We start from the raw sequence: 25,589 nt of genomic DNA on the forward strand, positions 1-25,589 counted from the left end.
AGGAAGCCGATTCTAGGTTTAATTTTGGATTGGTGATGCTTAATGTGAGTCTGGAAGGAGAGTTTACAGTCTAACCAGACACCTAGGTATTTGTAGTTGTCAGAACTGTCCAGAGTAGTGATGCTGGACAGGCGGGCAGGTGTGGGCAGCGATTGGTTGAAGAGCATGCATTTAGTTTTACTTGCATTTAAGAGCAGTTGCTCGTCTGGAGGTTAGTTAACTTCCCTGAAAAGTTGCATATCACGGTGGCTTTTCGATGCTAATGCGGGAAGCCACAGGATGTTTTGCGCTGGTCAAGGGCAGTCAAGTCTGGGGTGAACCAGGGCTATATCTGTTCTTAGTTCTCCATTTTTTGAATGGGGCATGCTTATTTAAGATGGTAAGGAAAACACTTTTTAAAGAGCAGCCAGGCATCCTCTACTGATGGAATGAGGTCAATATCCTTCCAGGATACCCGGGCCAGGTCGATTAGAAAGGCCTGCTCGCTGTGGTGTTTTAGGGAGTGTTTGACAGTGATGAGGGGTGGTCATTTGACTGCGGACCCATTACGGACGCAGGCAATGATCGCTGAGATCCTGGTTGAAGACAGCAGAGGTGTATTTTTAGGACAGGTTGGTCAGGATGATATCTGAGGGTTCCAGTGTTTACGGATTTAGGGTTGTACTTGGTAGGTTCCTTGAGAATTTGTGTGAGATTGAGGGCATCTATCTTAGATTGTAGGATGGCCGGGGTGTTAAGCATATCCCAGTTTAGGTCACCTAACAATACAAACTCTAAAGATAAATGGGGGGCAAATAATTCACATATGGTGTCCAGGGCACAGCTGGGGGGGTCTATAACAAGCGGCAACAGTAACAGACTTATTTCTGGAAAGGTGGATTTTTAAAAGTATATGCTCGAACTGTTTGGATACAGACCTGGATAGCATGACAGAACTCTGCAGATTATCTCTGCAGTAGATTGCAACTTCACCCCCTTTGGCAGTTCTATCTTGGCGGAAAATGTTGTAATTTGGGATGAAGATTTCAGAATTTTTGGAGGCCTTCCTAAGCCAGGTTTCAGACACCGGCTAGGACATCAGGGTTGGTGGAGTGTGCTAAAGTAGTGAATAAAACAAACTTAGGGAGGAGGCTTCTGATGTTAACATGCGTGAAACCAAGGATTTTACATTTACAGAAGTCAACAAATGATAGCGCCTGGGGAATAGGAGTGGAACTGGGGTCTCTACAGTGAAATAAAACAATATCTGGCCAAGACAGCAGTAGACAAGGCATATTGACATTACAGAGAGGCATAAAGCAATCACAGGTGTTGATCAGGAGAGCTAAGACAACGGGTAAATGGCGATGAATGGGCAGAGGGTACATACAGGACCTGAGTTCGAGGCTGGGGCCGACAGGTAATCAAAATGAGGTACCTTGTTATTGATACAGTCCAGGGGGCATCAGCTGTGTAGCCGAGTGATCATAGGGTCAAAAGAGCAGCAATAGGTGAGTCAGGGTGCCGTTCGGTAGTCACTACTACGCTCGGCGAGCTGGGGACACAGCATTCAGAAAAGCTTGCGGGCCGGGGATAGTGAATGGTTCTTCGGCGACATCGTAACAGAATAGCCTGTTGAGACCACATCGGGCGATCATGTCGGCAGTCCAGTCGTGATGGATCGGTGGGGCTCCGTGTCGACAATAAAGGGTCTAGGCCAATTGGCAAAGGAGGTATTGTAGCCCTAAAATTAGCTGGTATATGGGCCTAGCTCAAGGCTAGTTGGTGTTTGCTTTGGGACAGAGGCGTTAGCTAACAATAGCCACTCGTTTGCAGCTAGCTAGCTGCGATGATCCAGTGTAATCATCCAGAGCGGCAGGAATCCGGGGATGTGGTAGAGAGAATCAGTCCGATATGCTCTGGGTTGATATCGCGCTGTGCAGACTGATAGGTGTTGTCCGAACTAAGGCTGGCTGGTGACCGAGAAAAATGTGAAGACCGCTAGCCGTGGCTAACAAAGACTAGTAGCTAGTTAGCTGGCTAGCTCCTGATGGAAGTTCCAGTTATAAGAATAAAAAAAAATAAAAGCCGTGTTAGACAGGATTTCCCTACACATACTGACCAGCTCAAATAGACAGAAGTGTGCCAAATGGCAGACCAATCCAAACTCATTTCTCGGCATGTCCAGCCCACTCATTATCTCAGCCAATCATGGCTAGCGGGAAGGTTGCTTTTTCTGTGACTTACCAACAAGGCTCGTAATTTAACAAATGTATTAGAATTTATAGATGGCATAAGTTTGATATAAAGGTACATGAAAGTTCACATGTTCGAAGGCATTTCCGCCCAAAAACATTTTTTACGTTCAAACTGCTCTCCTGTGAAATCGTGACTTGCTACATATGCCTAGTTTCCTGAAACGGGTCACATATTGTTTTGATCGAAGAGGAAATCTTTTCGGAGAGGAAGGATAATGAAAGGGGTCCTACGGGTTGTAGCGTACACCCCAAAGACGTGCAACTGCGAGAGGTTGAACTAAAGGCAAAATGGAAATAGCAGAAATATAGCTTGAGCGCGAGAAAAGGGAAAGAGAACGCGAGTAGAGATAGGAGCAACAGGAAAGAGAACGTGCAGCAGACAAGAACAGGAACATGAGTATGTAAATTGATTAATAGTGATAGATCTGGAAGCACTCAGAATCCAGTCAGGCGATCCTGCAGCCTCAACAGAGTTTGATCTGGGTCGGAATAGCCGACTTGTACCACCTTTCAACGAAAAGGACATGGACGTATATTTTACTCTCTTTAAGCGGATTGCCACACCCCTAAAATGTCTGCAAGATATTTGATCGCTACTCAAGTGTTCTTGTGGGAAAAGCTAAAGTTAATGCCACTTTATTTCTTGACCAGAGTTCAGATTATGACACTTTTAAAGCTGCTATCCTTCACGGTTACAAGTTGCCTCTAGGACCATACGGACAAGTTCTGTAAATTATGAAAGACAGAATCACAAAGCCTGGTTGAGCTAGCAAGTGAACAAGCATGTATATTTGATTGGTGGTGTGGTTCTCAAGAGGTCAAGGACCTTGAGGATTTAAAGACACTCATACTTCTCGAGCAGTTCCAGAATTGCCTTCATGAAAGGGTTGCTACCTACATTTGAGCACAAGGATCTCACTCTTGAGAAAGCTGCATTCCTTGCAGATGAGTTTGTGTTGGCAAAACCTTTTATAAACAAAACCACCCAGTAATCATCCCTATGCAAAAAGCAATCCCGAGAAGTCATCTACTACAAGGTTTGTCTTTTTCTACAGTGCCCAAAGATAAGGATCGGCAGAAAACTCTTTCATAACCGCCAGTTTGTCATTACTGCCGTGAGAAAGGACACATTGTCTCTGTGTCCTAAGTTGAAACAAAACAAAGGAGATGATCGTGAACTTCAGGTAACAGCAGAAGGAGCACCCCCCCATATCCACATCGATGGGACAGCAGTGGAGAAGGTGGAAAGTTTTAAGTTACTTGGCGTACACATCACGGACAAACTGAAATGGTCCATCCACACAGACAGTGTGGTGAAGAAAGCGCAACACCGCCTCTTCAACCTCAAGAGGCTGAAAAAATGTGGCTTGTCACCTAAAACCCTCACACACTTATTGAGAGCATCCTGTCAGGCTGTATCACTGCCTGGTACGGCAACTGCACCTCCCACAACTGCAGGGCTCTTCAGAGGGTAGTGAGGTCTGCACAACGCATCACCGGGGGCAAACTACCTGCCTTCCAGGACACCTACAGCACCCGATGTCACAGGAATGCCAAAAAGATCAACGACAACAACCACCCGAGCCACTGCCTGTTCACCTCGCTATCATCCAGAAGGCGAGATTAGTACAGGTGCATCAAAGCTGGGACCGAAAGACTGGAAAAACAGCTTTTATCTCAAGGCCATCAGACTGTTAACTTCTTGGGGCTATGTGGGACGTTAGCGTGCCACCCGTGGCGCACCCTATCAACAGCAGGTGCATTTCAAGAGCGGCAAATTTGAAACCTAATAAATGTCAAAATTCAAATTTCTCAAACATACAACTAACTTACAGCCTTTGAAAGATAAACATCTCCTTAATCTAACCACGTTTTCCGATTTCAAAAAGGTTTTACGGGGAAAGCATAAAGTTAGGTTATGTTAGGAGAGTACATTGACAATAGCTGTGTGTAGTGTATTGTCGATTCAAAGACAGGCGTCACCAAAACCATAAAATCAGCTAAAATTATGCACTAACCTTTTACAATCTCCATCAGATGACACTCCTAGGACATTATGTTAGACAATGCATGCATTTTTAGTTCTATCAAGTTCATATTTATATCTAAAAACAGCGTTTTACTATGGCGTTGATGTTCAGGAAATCGTTTCCCTCCAATACCCGGCAGTCAAGTCATGACAACAAAATAATTAATTAATATTAGAAAACATTGGTAAAATATTATATTGTCATTCAAAGAATTATAGATTTACATCTCTTGAACGCAATGGACTTGCCAGATTTAAAATGAACCTTACTGGGGAATCACACTTTGCAATAATCTGAGCACTGCGCCAGAAAAATACGCATTGCGATACAGACTAACCGCCATGTTGGAGAGATCTAAAATCGAAAATACTATGTAAATAATCCATTACCTTTGATTTTCTTCATCAGATGTCACTTCCAAAGAATCCCAGGTCCATAACGAATGTAGTTTTGTTCAAAAAAGCTCATCATTTATGTCCAAAAACCTCCGTGTTGTAGCACATGATCTAAGCCAGCCGGACTTCACTTCACATCACGAACGGAAAAAATATATTTACGTTCGTTCAAACATGTCAAACGTTGTATCGCATAAATCATTAGGGCCTTTTTTAACCAGAACATGAATAAAATTCAAGGCGGACCATTGGGTTCTCTTTTAAAACGTTTCGGAATGAGAGTACCCACCATCAACTCGCACGCCAGGTGTCTCATGGGCCATCGCCGTTCCAAAGCTCTTCTTCAGTCAGATCTCACTGTAGAAGACTCAAAACACTTTGTAAAGGCTGGGGACATCTTGTGGAAGCAATAGGAAGTGCCAAAACATTCCTCACCCCCTTTGTTTTTCAATGGTATAGGCTTAGTCAATTCAACACATCAGGTATCCACTTCCTGTCAGAATCTGTCTCAGGGTTTTGCCTGCCAAATGAGTTCTGTTATACTCACAGACACAATTCAAACAGTTTTTGAAACTTTAGGGTGTTTTCTATCCATATATAATAAGTATATGCATATTGTAGTTACTGGGTAGGATTAGTAACCAGATTAAATCGGGTACATTTTTTTATCCAGCCGTGAAAATACTGCCCCCTATACCCTAACAGGTTAAACAGACATCACTAGCATAGAGAGGCTGCTGCCTACATACAGACTTGAAATCATTGGCCACTTTAATAAATGGAACACTAGTCACTTTAATAATGTTTACATATCTATATATTGTATTCTATACTTTCTATTGCATCTTAGCCCATGCCGCTCTGTCATTGCTCCATCCGTATATTTATATAATCTTATTCCATTCCTTTACTTAGACTTGTGTGTAATTGTTAGATATTACTTGTTAGATATTGCTGGACCGTCAGAACTAGATGCACAAGCACTTCGTACACTCGCTATAACATCTGCTAACCGTGTGTATGTGACCAATACGATTTGATTTGACTCCAGTGGGAACACTCCAGCCCATCAAATCTCTGGTTGGGACTAGTGTATATCCTATACAAGATTTTGGATCAGATGTGTATGAAACCTTAGTTTCAGACGGGTTTGTGTCTCTGCAGAGGGGCGATGCTCTTAAGCAACCGGTAGAGATACTGCTAGACTCTGGGGCAGCCCAATTCTTCATTTTGGAGGGTGTTTTTCCTTTCTCTGAGACTTCAACAATTGTTTACAATGTGTTTGTACAAGGCGTGGAAATGGGTTGCATGGAAGTTCCTTTGTATATTGTGGCACTCGAGTCTGATCTTGTTTCTGGTTCCGTTGAAGTGTAGGGCGTCTCATTAATTTTGGGAAACAATTTGGCTGAAGTGAAGGTCGTGCCAAATCCTGTCATTTCTAAGAAACCCAGAGTGGAGGACCCTGATGGGTTCAGAAAAGTACCCTAGAGTGTTCCCAACGTGTGTCGTTACACATGTTAAAGTCGCCGGGAGCAAGTCTAGTGTTGAGGATGTCTGCGATCCCACAATGGTCGATCTGTCTGAGACGTTTGTGTTATTCTGATTTCGGTAAACCTCCTGAGTTGACCACTCCTTTGAATACTCCAAAGGTGAGCGAGTTTGTAGGACCACTGAAGGAAGAGAGGTTCCCAACAGTTGACACTTATGTCTAGGAAGCAAATGATTGCTGAACAGAGTAAAGAATTTTCCCTCTCCCCTGTTTCTGCTGAGATACGTCCAGAGGAGGAGTTTGATGAATTTATTGGGGTTACTTTGACAGAGATGGTGTTCTGATGAGGAAATGGCGTTCTCTCGCCTCTTCTGGGCAAGACAATGTGTATTTATTAAGGATCCCCATGCCAAGGCAGCAGCTACTCTTCCTGGGGTCCAGCAACATTAAGGCAGTTATATACAATTAAAAACATTACATGACATTACATTTCATAACACTATTCATAACACATTAAGTGTGTTCTCTCAGGCCACTACTCTACTACCACATATCTACAATTCAAAATCCATGTGTATGTGTGTGTAGAATGCGTATGTTAGCAAGTGTGTGCCTGTGTCTCTTCACAGTCCCCACTGTTCCATAAGGTGTATTTGTATCTGTTGTTTTTTAAATCTGATTCTGCTGCTTGCATCAGTTACCTGATGTGGAGTAGAGTTCCATGTAGCCATGGCTCTATGTCCTGTAATAGTCTGTTCTGGACTTGGGGAGTGTGACGAGACCTCTGGTGGCATGTCTTGTGGGGTATGCATGGGTGACCAAGCTGTGTGCTAGTAATTTAAACAGACAGCTCGGTGCATTCAGTATGTCAACACTTCTTACAAAAACAAGTATTCATGAAGTCAAATCTCTCCTCTACTTTGAGCTATGAGAGATTGACATGCAATTATTGTTAGCTCTCTCTGTACATTTTAAGGGCAGTGCTGCCCTGTTTTGAGATAATTGTAATTATCCTAAGTCCCTCTGTATGACACCTGACCAATCTAATGGAAAGTAGTCCAGGTGTGACAAAACTAGGGACTTGCCTTGTTGATACTGTTAAGGCAGAGCAGCGCTTAGCTACAGTTGCATCAACATATTTTGACTATGACAGTTTACAATCCAGGGTTACTCCAAGCAGTTTAGTCACCTTAACTTGCTCTAATTTCCATATTATTCATTCAAATATTTATTTGAGGTTTAGGATTTAGTGAATGATTTGTCCCAAATACAATGTTTTTGAAATATTCAGGAGTAACTTAGACTGGGCCAATTGTAATGGATGGCAAGAAATATCTCATTGTCATTCCAGTTACACTTCGACAAGAGATTCGGAGGTTGGCTCACAATGGTAGTATGGCGGGCTATCTTGGGGTCAACAAGACGTATGACCGTGTCTTGCATAACTTCTTCTGGCCTGGTATGAAACGGGATGTTGTGGCTTACGGTAAATCCTGTTGCATTTGCCAGAGGACGGGTAAACCGACTCAAGCTTTACCAGTTGCACCTTTGCAGCCTATTCCTGCTTTTGATTAACCTTTTACCAGTTGCACCTTTGCAGCCTATTCCTGCTTTTGATTAACCTTTCAGCAGGGTTCTGGTGGATTGTGTTGGTCCTTTGCCCAAAAGCAAAGAGTGGTAACCAGTTTCTCTTAACCATTATGTGCGCTGCCATTGTTTCCCTGAGGCCATTTCGTTGAGGAAAATCATGTCTCCTAGTATTTTTAAGGCACTGGTGAAATAATTTTCAACATTTGGATGTTACCCATTGCCCCTCTAGTGCCTACCACCGAGGGTCTCAAGGTGCTGTGTAGAGATTTTATCAGACTTTGAAGTCTATGTTGAGAACTTACTGCTTTGAGTTTGAGAAAGACTGGGATGAAGGGGTCTTGTGCTGTTTGCAGCGTGGGGGGAGGTTCAGGAATCTCTCAGGTTTTAGTCCGAATGAGCTGGTTTGGACTTCATGTCAGAAATTTGAGCTTGTTGAGCGAGAGGTTGTTGCAGGGTGATGCATTAAACATAAAAAAAAATGTATACAGATTCTGCCAATGAGAATCTGCAGAAGGCGTAAATATAAATGAAAGTTTGGTACGCTCGAAAGGCCCAAAGCCACACTTTCAAGTCCTGGTTTTGTTGCCCGTTCTGGGATCACCGTTGCAAGCTTGCTTTTCAGGCCCTTTCCCCATAGTGGAAAAATTGTAATGTGGATTATATCATCGCCACACCGGAGCAGAGGGGGAAAAAAACACGGTGGAGGCTGATTAGGGGAGGACGGCTCATAATAATGGCTGGAATGGAGTAAATGGAATGGTATCAAACACATCAAAGACGTGGTTTCCATGTGCTTCACAATTGACTCCATTTCGTCCTCTCCTCAGCAGCTTTCACTAGTTCAAACCATACTTCACCCACTACGATTGGGCGGAGAAGTCTGTGGAAACCGGTAGGGATGTTCTGCCTGTGTCCACTGCTCTCACCGTTGACTATAGTCTTCCTCAAGAGCATGGGAAAAGCCCAATACAATTACTTTGGGATGGCTGTGGAACTCTGAGATTCTAGAAAACCTTGACGTTTTTTTGGTACACTTGTCTCCGGGGTAAAAAGGCGACGTTGTTGCACTGCTTTTAGAATTGATTTAAGTTGTGATATGAAAGTTGTTTTCTGTTGGTTGTGAGCAAACTTGTTCAACAAAAATATGGAATATATTTGTGGTCTTACAGGCTTTGGTTACAGGCTTTGGTTATTCTATGTATATTTCAAGGTTGGACGTTAGCACGTTGGGCGCACCGATTTGGTGCCACCTCGTCAGCCAGTAATTGTTACACCTGTGCTGGCTTGTCTTCTTATTAGTCAGAAGGTGTTTCACCTATGCTGGCACGTGATATATTAAAGCATCTGGCCCAGTGCTCCAGTTGCCTTGAGCGATATGGAGGGTTAACGTCTTTTAGTTGTCTCTCCCTATTTTGATTTCTAATAAACAATCCTTTGTCTGATCTTCCCTGTCGTTTTGGGCACTCATGTTGGGTGTCTTTTAGGGCCCAATGAGTGTCTTTCAGAACCCCTCCTAGAACCCCACCTGTTTCATTTAATTTTTGGTTTCTTGTTGAAGTGTAATTATGGGCAACGGTTACCTAGCAGTGTACGTGCCCAATCCACCAGGGGTCTGGCAGGGTCTTGGGCGTTGTTTAAATGGTTGACTGTAGGAGATATTTGTGCTGCAGGGAGTTGGGCATCACCATACACAAGTTTGGCGTCGCCCCACACTCTGCTTGGGGCATGATTATATTTCCTCATGGTGTATTGTACTGAAGTTGGCTGACGGAAAGGGAATGGAACGTAATGACTATAACTACTGTTCTCTGAAGGGGGGAAACAAGGTACAACACCTGTTATTAAATTTAAGGAATGAATCTGAGCCTCACGCTTATCACCTGTGGAAGGCGGGACTTCCAGCTAGGCGCGGATTTCATTGGACGTGTCAGGTGTGATTGTAAATCCTTCAACTGAAGTTGTGAGATTGCGACTCCACATAGTGTGTTGTACCTCATTTCCCTCCTTCAGGGAACAGTAGTCAAACACGATTTGTTGAGTTGCAAATCGTAAATGTATAAATAGTATTTACTCTACCTGACGGCAGACCATGGCACGTGACGGGTTCACAGTGGAAAAAGGGGAGAAACAGAAAGAAAGGACATACAGTGCCTTCAGAAAGTATTCACACCCCTTTACTTTTTCCACATATTGTGTTACTGCATGAATTCAAAGTTTCACTGGCCTACACACAATACTGCATATCAAAGTGGAATTATGTTTTTAGAAATGTTTACAAATTTGCTTAACAAGTCACATAAGTTGCATGGACTCACTCTGTGCAATAATAGTGTTTTAACATGAGTTTTGAAATACTACCTCATCTCTGTACCCCACACATACAATTATCTGTAAGGTCCCTCACTCAAGCAGTGAATTTCAAACACAGATTCAACTACAAAGATCAGGGAGGTTTTCCAATGCCTCGCAAAGAAGGGTGGCCTAGTTAAAGTTTTGACTTAAGTCGTTTTGAAAATCTATGGAATGTGAAAATATTGTACAATCCAAGTGTGCAAAGCTCTTAGACTTACCCAGAAAAACACACAGCTGTAATCGGTGCCAAGGGTGATTCTAACATGCATAGACTCAGGGGTGTGAATACTTATGTAAATTACTATTTCTGTATTTCATTTTCAATACATTTGCTCAAATTTCTAAAAACATGTTTTCACTTTGTCATTATGGGGAATTGTGTGTAGAAAAATAATAAATTATACATTTACATGTATTTATTTTTTTCACATTTAGGCTGTAACACAACAAAATGTGGAATAAGTCGAGGGGTATGAATATTTTCTGAAGGCACTTTCTTTATTCAAAAGAAAGTGAAAAACTTGCTGAAAAAAATAGCTTACCTCCTCGGTTTTACACATTTTCTTAAATGTTTTTCAAAGAGTAACTAGTTGCATCATAGATGCACTCAATTCCGTAAGATTCATTAAATGCTGCGTCACGTTTCAAAGCTTTCTATTAGCCGAACTCCATTGAAGTTCTAGGTCCCTACAGAGCCCCTATAACGTCCTTTAAGGTCAGAGGTCAACTCACTTTGTTTGTATTCTCCCAGACAACCATTTTCACCAGCCTCAACAAAAAAGTGTTTTCCCCAGTTTTTGCCCCAGTCCTTAAAGTAAAATGAAGTGGTCATTGATTTCGAATCACCAAATGATAGGAGGATGAGGCTCCATGAAAATAGTAGTGTGGTGAGGGAGGAAAGGAAAGTCTGGGATTCTTTACACCAGAGATCGCATGCCATGTCTCGCAATGCAACAGTGTTGACAAATGAGCAGGCCAACACACTGTGATTGAGTGAGCTCGCTAATGTGAAGAAGAGAGCTTAGTGGCCATTAGACTTAATCGAGACCGTGACTTTGGTGTGTGTGTGAGGGAGAACGTGTGTGTGTTTGATTGAGAAATATTGTGTGTGTCTGAGATTGCTGCTTACCTTCCTAATGGTACACAGATGAGTTTTTTGTTATAGGAGAGGGAGAGCTGTAGAGGAACTGATGGGTGCCATGTGTGAGAGTGAGGAGGACTAGGATGTTACTACATGGAGCAGTACACCTTCTGTATCTGTATGACACGCCTGCACGCTCTAGACGTGTGTGTGTCTGTCTTTGTGCCTATGTCTTTGCAAGCCTATGTCTTTGCAAGCATTACATACAAAAATATGGTTTGTGTGTGTGTGTGTGTATTGAGATATGCGTGTTTGTGTGTGGTCTGTTTCGTGTGTATGCCTGCTGTACAGTGTGTTTGTGGCCAGACTGGGGTCAGGGCTGCCAGACTCCATGAGAGCAGGCTGGTGAGTGGCTGAGTGGAGACATAAGTGGAAAAACACCCAGAGTGCTGAGCAGCAGAGCATGATTACCCAGCAGCCTCCTGCTTATGAGTGCCTGGTATGGTAACAGGAGAGAGGGAGGGATCGTAGTGCCAGCTTTGCCAAACCAGACCTCATAGCCACAGTTTGCCTTGCCTTCTTACTACATCTTTCTCTTGCTCACTCACTCACTCACTCACTCACTCACTCACTCACTCACTCACTCGCCTCCCAATTTCAATGTCAAATCATGTCATTTGATATCCTTCATGTTCCAGTATAAGATGTTTTTATATTCATAAACCATGTTTGAGTTAGCTCTGCCACAAAGCATATAAATTAAGTAATCTAATAGTGGGTGATGTTGTCCTATTCATTAACTCGTTAATTGATTTTTTTTTGGGGACAGTTTAGAAAAGTGTTTCATTTGCCGTCCCTTCTGCAATAATGCACTTTGGAAGATTGGGGTCAATTCAGTGCTCTGCTTGAATGGCACGTGGAGTGACCACACTCCACCTGTGTCTATACTGTGTGTGTGTGTGTGTGTGTGTGTGTGTGAGCAAGTTTGTAACGTGTTATTATTGCTGGAGTACATATTGGTCAGGTGGACGAATAGTAGTAGTACAGTGAGCCACAGTATCCACAGCAGGAGTAGTGGACAGGGAGAGATTAGGCGCAGCATGATAAGATGTGTGGCATTTTGCACCTGCTGTTTAAGTGAGTAATTCTTTCCAGCCTCTCCTCCCCTGTCCTGATGTGGGTTTTAGTGCCATAGGGAGCACTGTTTGATACTTTTATAGATCACAACCAGACCACACAGTGACAATAGTAATAACACAGTTATGGGGTATGTGTTCATTGATTGGTTGGTATTCTAGAATAGAGGAGTGTACGGAATTGCTTTTGTACACTCCTCTCTTTATGGATTTTGTGTTTGTGTGTAACCACCTCTGTTTTATGCACAGACTAATGGAGTGTGACCCGTCTCAAGTTTGCAGAGTTACTCTCCCTCTCTCTTTCTCTGCATATACAGTACACTGAGTGTACAAAACATTGAGATGCACCCCATTTGCCCTCAGAACAGATTCAATCCGTCAGGGCGTGGACTCTACAAGGTGTCAAAAGCGTTCCACAGGGATTCTGGCCCATGTTGACTCTAATGCTTCCCACAGTTTTGTCAAGTTAGCTGTCCTTTTGGTAGTGGACCATTCTTGATGCACGGGTAACTGTTGAGCATGAAAAACCCAGCAGCGTTGCAGTTGTTGACACTCAACCTGGTGCACCTGACACCTACTACCATACCCCGTTCAAAAGGCACTTCAATCTTTTGTCTTGCCCATTCACACTATGAATGGCACACATACAGTGCATTCCAAAAGTATTCAGACCCCTTGACTTACCTACATTTTGTTACATTAGTCTTATTTTAAAATTGATTAAATAAATACAAAAATCCTCTATAGACACAATACCACATAATTACAAAGTGAAAACAGGTATTTACAAATGTTTTGCAATTGTATTCAGACAATTTGCTATGAGACTCGAAAATGAGTTTACGTGCATCCTGTTTCCATTGATCATCCTTGATCTGTTTCTACAACTTGATTGGAGTGCACCTGTGGTAAATTCAATTGATGGGACATTTTTTATTTTATTGAACCTTTATTTTACTAGGCAAGTCGGTTAAGAACAAATTCTTATTTACAATGACTGCCTAGGAACAGTGGGTTAACTGCCTTGTTCAGGGGCAGAACGACAGATTTTTACCTTGTCAGCTCGGGTATTCGATCTAGCAACCTATCGGTTACTGGCCCAATGCTCTAACCACTAGGCTACCTGCCGCCCGACATGATTTGGAAAAGCACACATCTGTGTATATAAGGTCCCACAGTTGACAGTGCAAAAACCAAGCCATGAGGTCGAAGGAATTGTCCCGTAGAGCTACAAGACAGGATTGTGTCGAGGCACAGTTCTGGGGAAGGGTACCAAAACATTTCTGCAGCGTTGAAGGTCCCCAAGTACACAGTGGCCTCCATTCTTAAATGGAACAAGTTTGGAACCACCAAGACTCTTCCTGGAGCTGGCAGCCCGGGAAAACTGAGCAATCGTGGGAGAAGGGCCTTGATCAGGGAGGTGAACAAGAACCTGATGGTCACTCTGACAGAGCTCCAGAGTTTCTCTGTGGAGATGGTTCTCCATCTCCACAGAGAACCATCTCTGCAGCACTCCACCAATCAGGCCAGATGGAAGCCAGATGGAAGGCACCTAAAGGACTCTGACCATGAGAAACAAGATTCTTTGACCTGATGAAACCAAGATTGAACTATTTTATCTGAATGCCAAGCGTCGCGTCTGAAGGAAACCTTGCACCATCCCTACGGTGAAGCATGGTGGTGTCAGCATCATGCTGTGGGGATGTTTTTCAGTGGCAGGGACTGGGAGACCAGTCAGGATCGAGGGGAAAGATGAACGGAGCAAAGTACAGAGATCCTTGATGTTAACCTGCTCCAGAGCGCTCAGAACCTCAGACTGGGTTGAAGGTCCACCTTCCAACGGGACAACGACCCTAAGCACACAGCCAAGACAACGCAGGAGTGGCTTTGGGACAAGTCTCAATGTCCTTGAGCTGAAATTGCTGCCAAAGGTGCTTCAACAAAGTACTGAGTAAAGGGTCTGAAAACATACGTAAATGTAATATTTCATTTTTTTATTTTATACAATTTGCTAACATTTCTAAACCTGTTTGCTTTGTCATTATGGGCTATTGTGTGTAGATTGAGGGGGGAAAAACATTTAATACATTTTAGAATAAGACGAACGTAACAATGTGGAAAAAGTCAAGGTGTCTGACTTTACGAATGCACTGTATAAATCAGGAAAATATATATTTTTTTACTTGTATTTATCCCCATGTTTTAATGCTGTTTTCTTCATTTTTTGAACTGCTACCGGGGACCTTCAGACGAGTCTTGTGAGGCTTGTGTGTGTCCTAGGCCAAAAGGGAGAACACCATTGTGTTCATGAGTCTTTCCACAGAGTGGTCATAGTTTGTAGGCCAAATCATTCGGACGCTGCAGACGTTTCCACGAGAAGACCGTTTTTTGGGAAGTCTCATGGTCTGAAAAACACCACTGTAGCTCTGCCACCTTTCATCATAGGGCGGATGAGGGCGATAGCGGCGGATGTGGTCGATATCGGCGGATGTGGTCTATCGGCGGATGTGGTCGATATCGGCGGAAGGGCGATATCGGCGGATGTGGTCGATTGCAAACAATCTCTAGCTTAAACAGACACATTTTTTACGTTACATTTTTTTTATAATTAATTAGATTTCCACAGTGGCACGCGCCCATTGTAGGCCAAGGGTTAAGGAGAGAGCTATATTTCATTGTGTTTTGTTCACTTAGCTAATACAGCTAATTTTGCCTACTGAACAGCCTGACTCAGAGAGGAATGCTACTTATGTTAGCTAGCTGGCTAAAGATATCCAACACTGCAACTATTCCAAGACAAGGTAAGCTTACGGTTATTTATTTATTGCCACGAGGCCCGCCGGTGTACCTGTTAAACTGCTTGCTGTACACTGCTGCGTGATTGTACCCATGGATTGGATTGTGGGCTTATTAACACGCTAGTTCTAGTTGCTATGTTTACTATGATGCTAGCTAATATGTTGACAATGATGTAGGCTCTGTGTAGCGGTTATGGTATGAAGGTTTGGCTTGGAGAGGTTTTTTTCACCTGGTCACAGACGACTGTTGTGTTGTGCACTGAAGTCCACAAGCGAAGAGAAAAGATGATTGTGCGTAGATGCGAGAAGGAGTTAAACAACTAGCAAAGTGATGATGCTTTGTATGTGTCTGCTATGAAAGTGAACTGTGTGTGCGGGTGATCAGGGTTGTATTCCAAACGTTTCTTAAACGGAAGCAAGCGGAACTAAACGGGGATGGACCTACCTGAATTTGTCCAATAGAAACTCTTGTTTTGGACTAATGATTACACCCTAGATCAGCTAGATGCAGGAAACAGTGTACAAAGTGGTATTGAATGTGTCAACTTGGTTACTGGGTGAATGGAATATGAATGACAGTTATCCAATATGCTGTAATACTAAGACCATGCTCATTTAAAAAAATATATATATCTTTAACGGCACCGACTGCCGCTGGTATGATCCTCAAGACAAATGTTTCCTCTTGTGAAAACACGGTCTTCCTCTCTATGGCATACTGAATTTACTCTCCATTTGATATATTACATCTAAATAAGCAAAGGGATGGGAGTGTTACACCATAATAGACAGTTACTGGGAAAATGTATGGTTTTCATTTGAAACTCGTGGCCTATCGAGATTAAGTGACCCACATAACTAACTGTTTATTTTTCTCCCTTTTCTTTCTCTTGGCGCTGGCTGATCGTCTCCCTCTACAGTTCAGAAGATTTCTCTGTGACTCACCACTTGAGGTACGTACCCCTGCCCTCCTGTTGACTACATACTTCTACATTTCCAAAGTGTATAAATTAGTCCAATGCCTGATTCACACTACTGAGATGTACTGGCCTGTTTACGCAACCACTATAGTTGCTGGAACCGTGCTAGAATGGACAATGTGAAAAGAAAATATCTGAGTTGGCAAAGTACAGTTTTGAAAAAGAATGTGCAAATATTGTACAAATTGTATTGGTCGCATACACATGGTTAGCAGATATTATTGCAAGTGTAGCGAAATGCTTATGCTTCTAGATCCGACAGTGCTTTAGTATCTAACAGGTAATATCTAACAATTCCACAACAAAACCTAATACACACAATTTAGTAAAGGAATGGGATAAGAATATATAAAAATAAAATATATGGATAAGCAGTGAGAGAGCGGCTAAGATGCAATAGATAGTGTAGTATACAGTATATACATATGAGATAAGTAATGCGAGATATGTAAACATTCTTAAAGTGGCATTATTAACCTCTACGGGCTAGGGGGCAGCATTGAGAATTTTGGAAAAAATATGTGCCCATTTTTAACTGCCTCCTACACCAACTCAGAAGCTAGAATATGCATATTATTAACAGATTTGGATAGAAAACACCCTAAAGTTTCTAAAACTGTTTGAATGGTGTCTGAGTATAACAGAACTCCTATGGCAGGCAAAAAACTGAGAAGGTTTCATGCAGGAAGTGGCCTGTCTGACAAGGAGTCGTTCTTCTTGTCTCTGTTTATTGAAGAGTGGGGATCTTAGCTGTAACGTGACAATTCCTAGGGCTCCAATAGGCTCTCAGAACCCGGGAAAAATCTGAACGATGACGAGGCAGCCTCAGGCTGAAACACAGAATCCCCTTTTCCAAGTGTCGCATCAGAGGACAATAGAATTAGGCGTGTGCGCGATTCGACCCCGTGGAGTATTTTCCTTCGGCTGTTTAGCTCATTGCAGATTCCCAGTCGGAATATTATCGCTTTTCTACGAGATAAATTGCATAAAAATTGATTTTAAACAGCGGTTGACATGCTTCAAAGTACGGTAATGGAATATGTGATTTAGCATTCTGATAGTGTCTAGAACGCACGAACAAAACGCCGCTGTTTGGATATAACGATGGATTATTTGGGACCAAACCTACATTTGTTATTGAAGTAGAAGTCCTGGGAGTGCATTCTGACGAAGAACAGGAAAGGTAAGACCATTTTTCTAATAGGAAATATGATTTTGGTGAAGGCTAAACTGGGTGGGTGTCTAAATAGCTATCCCGTGATGGCTGGGCTATGTACTTAGAATATTGCAAAATGTGCTTCATCCGAAAAGCTATTTTAAAATCGGACATATCGAGTGCATAGAGGAGTAATGTATCTATAATTCTTAAAATAATTGTTATGCTTTTTGTGAACGTTTATCGTGAGTAATTTAGCAAATTGTTAGTAAATTCCCCGGACGTTTGCGGGGGGTATGCTTTTTCTGAACGTCACATGCTAATGTAAAAAGATGGTTTTTGATATAAATATGAACTTGATTGAGCAGACATGCATGTATTGTATAACATAATGTCCTAGGTGTGTCATCTGATGAAGATCATAAAAGGTTAGTGCTGCATTTAGCTGTGGTTTGGGTTTTTGTGACATTATATGCTAGCTTGAAAAATGGGTGTCTGATTATTTCTGGCTGGGCACTCTCCTGACATAATCTAATGTTTTGCTTTCGTTGTAAAGCCTTTTTGAAATCGGACAGTGTGGTTAGATTAACGAGAGTCTTGTCTTTAAATAGCTGTAAAATAGTCATATGTTTGAGAAATTGAAGTAATAGTATTTCAAACGTTTTAAAAATCGCGCCACTGGATTCAACTGGCTGTTACGTAGGTGGGACGAATTCGTCCCGCCGGTCCCATAGAGGTTAACGTCCCACCCTAGTCAACAGCCAGTGGAATCGCGTCGCGCGAAATACAAAACCTCATAAATGCTATAACTTCAATTTCTCAAACATATGACTATTTTACACCATTTTATAGATACACCTCTCCTGAATCGAACCACGTTGTCCGATTTCAAAAAGGCTTTACAGCAAAAGCAAAACATTAGATTATGTTAGGAGAGTACCCTGCCAAAAAAAAATCACACTGCCATTTTCAAAGCAACTAGATGCATCACAAATATCCAAAACACAGCTAAATGCAGCACTAACCTTTGACAATCTTCATCAGATGACACTCCTAGGACATCATGTTACACAATACATGCATTTTTTGTTCGATAAAGTTCATATTTATATATAAAAACAGCATTTTACATCCGCGATTGACGTTCAGAAAATATTTTCCCTCAAATGCTTCCGGTGAAACAGCACTACAATTTACAAAATTACTATTCGAAAACATTGTTAAAATGTAATATTGTCATTCAAAGAATTATAGATTAACATCTCGTGAATGCAACCGCTTTGCCAGATTTAAAAATAACTTTACTGGGAAATCACACTTTGCAATAAACGACGTGGTATGCTCAGAAAAATAGGCTAGGAGATACATGTTAGCGCCATCTTGGAACCATCTAAAATCAAAAATACTATTGTAAATATTCCCTTACCTTTGATTATCTTCATCAGAAGGCACTTCCAGGAATCCCAGGTCCACAACAAATGTAGTTTTGTTCGAAAAAGTTAGTCATTTATGTCCCAATAGTTCCTTCTTGTTAGCGCTTTCCGAAGGCTACTCATAATGTACTGAAGGGCGCGGGACTTGTCGTCACGAATGTGCAAAAAAACATATATTTACGTTTGTTCAAACATGTCAAACGTTGTATAACATAAATCTTTAGGGCCTATTTCAACCAGAGCTTCAATAATATTCAAGGCGGACGATTGCATTGTCTTACTAAACGTTTCGGAAACAAAAGGTTTCCCATGGGCGCCCGCGTCATAGTAGTAATAGCCCTCCCCCTGTGACCAACTTCCCAAGCCTCTCTTTGGGTCAGTTTCTACCATAGAAGACTCAAACCACTTTGTAAAGACTGTTGACATCTAGTGGAAGCCTTAGGAAGTGCTAAATGATTAATAAGTCCCTGTGTGTTTCAATGGCAAAGGTTTGAAGTGATTCCACACATCAGAATTCCATTTCCTGTTAGGATTTGTCTCAGGGTTTTGACTGCCATATAAGTTCTGTTATACTCAGACACCATTCAAACAGTTTTAGAAACTTTAGTGTTTTCTATCCAAATCTACTAATTATATGCATATTCTAGTTACTCGGCAGTAGTAGTAACCAGATTAAATCGGGTACGTTTTTTATCCGGCCGTGCAAATACTGCCCCCTATCCCCAACAAGTTAAAGTGACTAGTGTTCCATTTATTAAAGTGGCCAATGATATCAAGTCTGTAGGTAGGCAGCCGCCTTTCTGTGTTAGTGGTGGCTGTTTAACAATCTGATGGCCTTGAGATGGAAGCTGTTTTTCAATCTCTCGGTCCCAGATTTCATGCACCTGTACTTACCTCGCCTTCTGGATGGTGAACTGGTGAACAGGCAGTGGCTCGGGTGGTTATTGTCCTTGATGATCTTTTTTGCCTTCCTGTGACATCAGGTGTTGTAGGTGTCCTGGAGGGCAGGTAGTTTGCCCCCGGTGATGCGTTGTGCACACCGCACCACCCTCTGGAGAGCCCTGCCGTTGTGGGCGGTGGAGTTGCCGTACCAGGCGGTGATACAGCCCGACAGGATGCTCTCAATTGTGCACCTGTAAACGTTTGAGAGTTTTCGGTGACGAGCCAATTTTTTTTCAGCCCCCTGAGGTTGAAGAGGAGGTGTTGTGCTTTATTCACCACACTGTCTGTGTGGGTGGACCATTTCAGTTTGTCTGTGATGTGTACACCGAGGAACTTAACTTTCCACCGTCTCCACTGCTGTCCCGTCGATGTGGATAGGGGGGTGCTTCCTTTGCTGTTTCCTGAAGGTTAATGGCTGTAATTTGTACATAGCCCTTAGCCATGGTATATTGGCCATACACCACAAAACCCTGAGGAGCCTTATTGCTATTATAAACTGGTTAACAATGTAATTAGAGCCATACTCCCGAGTGGCACAGCGGTCTAAGGCACTGCATCTTAGTGCAAGAGGCGTCACTTTTGTACCTGGTTCGAATCCAGGCTGTATCACATCCGGCCGTGATTGGGAGTCCCATAGGGCGACGCACAATTGGCCCAGCGTCTGGGTTTGGCCCGGAGTAGGCCATCATTGTAAATATGAATTTGTTCTTAATTGACTTTTCTAGTTAAATAAAAGTTAAATATATAAAAAAAGATCTATATTCTATATGGTACAATCTAGTTAGCTGACACAAGCTAATAACCGTTCGCTAGGCAGTCAAAGCTATAGTATTGTTTATAGGCTACCTGCGTCTTGTTGAGCTAGATGCAGGAAGTCTATAGCCCCTGAAAAGGCCAACATCTAATTTCAGGGAAAAGTCCACAATGAAACTAACATTAAATGTGGAGAATGATACATTCGCGATAGAGCTGTGACCATGATCACAATTGACAACTTCCCATTTTCCCCATAACAGAAGCACGCGAGGGAGTTCCATAACTTCCATTTCAAATTTGTACTCGCGCAGGGCTCCAGACCCTAGAAATGAGCATGAGTAAAACACTTTGCTTGATACGGTTATCCATTAGAAGTCGAAATTTGAATGCCATTTACTTTAAACCACCTGTGAGTGAATTCATCTAAAGAGCTGTAGTGCGCCAAAAGTCCTTTTCCAATGCCTTGTCGCCGTTATCAGTTCTTGCGCATTAATGTTTTACGGAAAAGGGGTGTCTTCATAATGACCAATATAAATAGCCTACCTACAAATGGTAAAAGGTTGTCACCATGTGCGCGTGTGCTGCTAGTAACAACCTGCTCACTGCCTGGTAGTCAGCAGCAGCAGGTTATAGTTAAATATATATTATTATTATTATTTTTAAAGAGAAATTCCGTGGCGGGCGCGGTGCAATTTAGAAGTAGGCCCAAAACCCTCCACCAATACATTTTCACCCACAACATCATTTTCAAAGTTGCCCAATTTTGCGAGAAAACCGCAAACATGGCAACCCTGATCATGCTGTGGATGTTTGGTCAGGACGTGTCATTTTAATTTGTTAGTTTTGAGTGACTCATTACTAAACACTCCCCCACACAAAACACATTGTGGGCGCTCGTCATGATTTCTCAAAGTTTGTATGAAACAAAGAGAAACTCATTGCTGTATTTGCCTTTCATGGCGATTGACCTCAGTCAGAATTTAGATAGCGGTGAGTGGGAATGACAAGTCATTGGCTGACAGCGCATCATCTGCTGCTGAACGACAGCGCTGCAGCGTTTAGGTTGCGGAGTGATCTTCAAGAAAACTGCAGAAAAAGATCTGGTAAACCGCGAAGCACACGGGCATCTCCCTCCCACTCGCTCAGCTGCCAAACTGACACCGCTGCTAATCAGAGAGCGCTGTTGCACTTGGCCAAACCAATTCCAGTAATTCATTAAATATTTATATATTTACTCTAACACGTCGCAACCCACCATTAACCGGTCCGCGACCCACACTTTAAGAAAGGTTGTCCTATAGGACAGGAGCAACAAGATGGAGTCATGGTCAGATTTGCTAAAAGGAGGGTGGGGGAGGACCTTGTATGCATCACAGAAGTTAAAGTAGCAGGGGTCGATTGTGTTACTCGCTCGTGTACTGCAATGGATATGCTGATAGAATTTAGGTAGCCTTGTTCTCAAATTAGCTTTGTTAACCTCTTACATCTAGATGTTCCGCTAGCGGAACTCCTGCTCCAATATCCAATGATGGGCGTGGTGCGAAATACAAACTCCTCTAAAATCCGAAAACTTCCATTTTTCAAACATATGACTATTTTACAGCATTTTAAAGACAAGACTCTCGTTAATCTAACCACACTGTCCGATTTCAAAAAGGCTTTACAGCGAAAGCAAAACATTAGATTATGTCAGCAGAGTACCCAGCCAGAAATAATCAGACACCCATTTTTCAAGCTAGCATATAATGTCACAAAAAACAAAACCACAGCTAAATGCAGCACTAACCTTTGATGATCTTCATCAGATGACAACCCTAGGACATTATGTTATACAATGCATGCATGTTTTGTTCAATCAACTTCATATTTATATCAAAAACCAGCTTTTTTACATTAGCATGTGACGTTCAGAACTAGCATACCCCCCGCAAACCTCCGGTGAATTTACTAAATTACTCACGATAAACGTTCACAAAAAGCATAACAATTATTTTAAGAATTATAGATACAGAACTCCTCTATGCACTCTATGTCCGATTTTAAAATAGCTTTTCGGAGAAAGCACATTTTGCAATATTCTCAGTAGATAGCCCGGCATCACAGGGCTAGCTATTTAGACACCCAGCAAGTTTAGCCTTCACCAAACTCCGATTTACTATTAGAAAAGATGGATTACCTTTGGTGTTCTTCGTCAGAATGCACTCCCAGGACTTCTACTTCAATAACAAATGTTGGTTTGGTCCAAAATAATCCATAGTTATATCCAAACGGCGGCGTTTTGTTCGTGCGTTCAAGACACTATCCGAAGTGTAAATAAGGGTCACGAGCATGGCGCATTTCGTGACAAAAGATTTCTAAATATTTCATTACCGTACTTCGAAGCATGTCAACCGCTGTTTAAAGTCAATTTTTTTGTAAAAAAGCGATAATATTCCGACCGGGAAAGCGTGTAAATGTACAAAGAGAGAGAAAATAAAAGCATGCTATCCTCTCGTGCACGAACCTGAGTCTCATAGTACTGTTACTGGCCACTATCCAAACGCGCTAATGTTTTTCAGCCAGAGCCTGCAAAGCCACGATTCAGCTTTTTGCCGCCTTCTGAGATCCCATGGGAGCCGTAGGAAGTGTCACTTAACAGCAGAGATCCTCTGTAATGGATAGAGATAATCAAGAAGGGCAAGAAATGGTCAGACAGGGTACTTCCTCTACAGAATCTTCTCACGTTTTGGCCTGCCAAATGAGTTCTGTTATACTCACAGACACCATTCAAACAGTTTTAGAAACTTTGGAGTGTTTTCTATCCAAAGCTAATAATTATATGCATATTCTAGTTTCAGGGCAGGAGTAATAATCAGATTAAATCGGGTACGTTTTTTATCCGGCTGTGAAAATACTGCCCCCTAGCCATAACAGGTTAAAATCCCCAGCTACAATAAATGCATCCTCAGGATATATGGTTTCCAGTTTACATAAAGTCCAGGGAAGTTCCTTGATGGCCGTCTTGGTATCCGCTTGCGGAGGGATATACACGGCTGTGACAATAATGGAGGAAAGTTCTCTTGGGAGATAATACGGTCGGCATTTGATTGTGAGGAATTCTAGGTCAGGTGGACAGAAGGTCTTGAGTTCCTGTATGTTGTTACAATTACACAATGAGTCGTTAATCATGAAACATACACCCCCCGCCCTTCTTCTTACCGGAGAGATTTTTATTCCTGTCAGCGCGATGCACTGAAAATGTACTGACTCTGACAGCATGTCCCAAGCTAGCTATGTTTCCGTGAAACAGAGTATGCTACAATCCTGATTTTCTCTTTTGAAAAGCAACTGTTGCCCTAATTTCGTCAACTTTGTTAACTAGGGACTGGACATTAGCGAGTAATATATTCGGAAGCGGTGGGTGGTGTGCGCACATCCGAAGCCTCACTAGAAGACAATTCCTGCACCCTCGGCTTTGTTTTGGGTCGGCCTCTGGAATCAGTTTGAATGCCCTGGGAGGTGCAGACAAAGGATCCGCTTTAGGAAAGTCATATTCCTGGTCGTAGTGCTGGTTGTGCTGGTATGTTGACGTCTCTCTGATATCCAATAGTTCTTCCAGGCTGTATGTAATAACACTTAAGGTTTTCTGGGCTAACAATGTAAGAAATAATACATTTTAAAAATACTGCACAGTTTCCTAAGGACTAGAAGTGAAGCTGTCATCTCCATCGACACCATTTTCCAATTTACATTTCAGGTTTGCAAAGCTCTTAGACTTACCCAGAAAGACTCAACAGCTGTTATCGCTGCCAAAGGTGATTCTAACATGTATTGACTCAAAGGGTTGAATTCTTGTTACCAAGATATATTATTTTTCACTTTTTTGGACTTTGACCGAGTATTTGGTGTAGATCGTTGACAAAAAATGACAATTAAACCCGTTTTAACCCTACCTAACACATCAACAAAATTTGGAAAGGGGTGTGAATATTTTCTGAAGCCAATGTTGTGCGAGTCAGTCACCATTATTCCAAAGTCTCCATGACAAAAGTGATTATCTCAGGTAAATTGGTTTAAATACTGCACACAAATTACTAGAGAACATAAAACCCTTTCTCCATCTTTGCTGGAGTGGGTAGCTGGAATGTTTATCTATATGTACAGTAGTAGCTAACCTTGAATACGAATGAATGTGGGAACTTCCCTGTTTTATAATATACTGAACAAAAATATTAATGTTACAGTTCAAAGAAGGAAATGTAAATATATGGATTTCACATGGGTGGGTCTGGGAGGGCATAGGCCCACCCACTTGGGAGCCAGTCCCAGCCAATCAGAATGAGTTTTTCTCCAACAAAGGGCTTTATGATAGACAGCAATACACCTCAGCCCCGGCAGGTGAAGAAGCCGTATGTGGAGGTCCTGGGCTGGCGTGGTTACACATGGTCTGTAGTTGTGGGTCCGATTGGACGTACTGCCAAATTCTCTAACAACGTTGGAGACTGCTTGTGGTAGAGAAATGAACATTAAATTCTCTGGTATCAGCTCTGTTGGACATTCCTGCAGTCTGCATGCCAATTTCATGCTCCCTCAAAACTTGAGACATCTGTGGCATTGTGTTGTGTTACAAAGATGGCCTTTTATTGTCATGCTGTTTAATCAGCTTCTTGATATGCTACAACTGTCAGGTGGATGGATTATCTTGGCAAAGGAGAAAGGCTCATTAACAGGAATGTAAACAAATGTGTGCGCAAAATTTGAGAGAAATAAGCTTTTTGTGCATATGGAACATTTCTGAAATCTTTTATTTCAGCTCATGAAACATGGGACCAGCACTAAGTGTTGTGGTTATATATTATTTCAGTATATTACACATTCCTGACCTAGTTATTATTAGAAACATCATACATGAATACAGATTCAAACAGGGTTAAATGTAGTAACACACTTGTGCCGTCTGTTGGGGTGCGTGCGCGCGTGCACACTCCTACACACTCTTAGTCCCTTGTCCTTTCTCTTCTAAAGCCTTCCAGCTGGACTGGGGGATGGACTCAGGAAGCGGGTATTGTTTCTTTTTGGAGGGGTTTTATTTAGCTGCTCATGGGGGCAGAGTTGAAATGAAGAAGAGCGTAATGTGGTGTGACTGTGCTGAACACCAGGCCTTGATCCACTCCTGTGTTCCGGATGGACCAAGGGACAGCCAGGCTGTTACTCTACTGTATGTGTGTGCATGTG

The 25,589-nt window shown here is 42.3% G+C and overlaps 1 protein-coding gene across 3 annotated transcripts in view; it reads left to right on the forward strand.

The window, feature by feature from the left end:
* ate1 (arginyltransferase 1) overlaps nucleotides 1–25,589 on the forward strand; it is a 226,021-nt gene that overhangs the window by 95,993 nt on the left and 104,439 nt on the right. For all 3 annotated transcript variants that reach the window (XM_029753413.1, XM_029753415.1, XM_029753414.1), the window contains one exon: nucleotides 16,029–16,061. In XM_029753413.1, the coding sequence (XP_029609273.1) occupies nucleotides 16,029–16,061 (33 nt within the window). The remainder of the gene's footprint in view (nucleotides 1–16,028; nucleotides 16,062–25,589) is intronic.

The sequence above is a fragment of the Salmo trutta genome, chromosome 5 (genome assembly GCF_901001165.1).
Source record: "Salmo trutta chromosome 5, fSalTru1.1, whole genome shotgun sequence".
Classification (NCBI taxonomy): Eukaryota; Metazoa; Chordata; class Actinopteri; order Salmoniformes; family Salmonidae; genus Salmo; species Salmo trutta.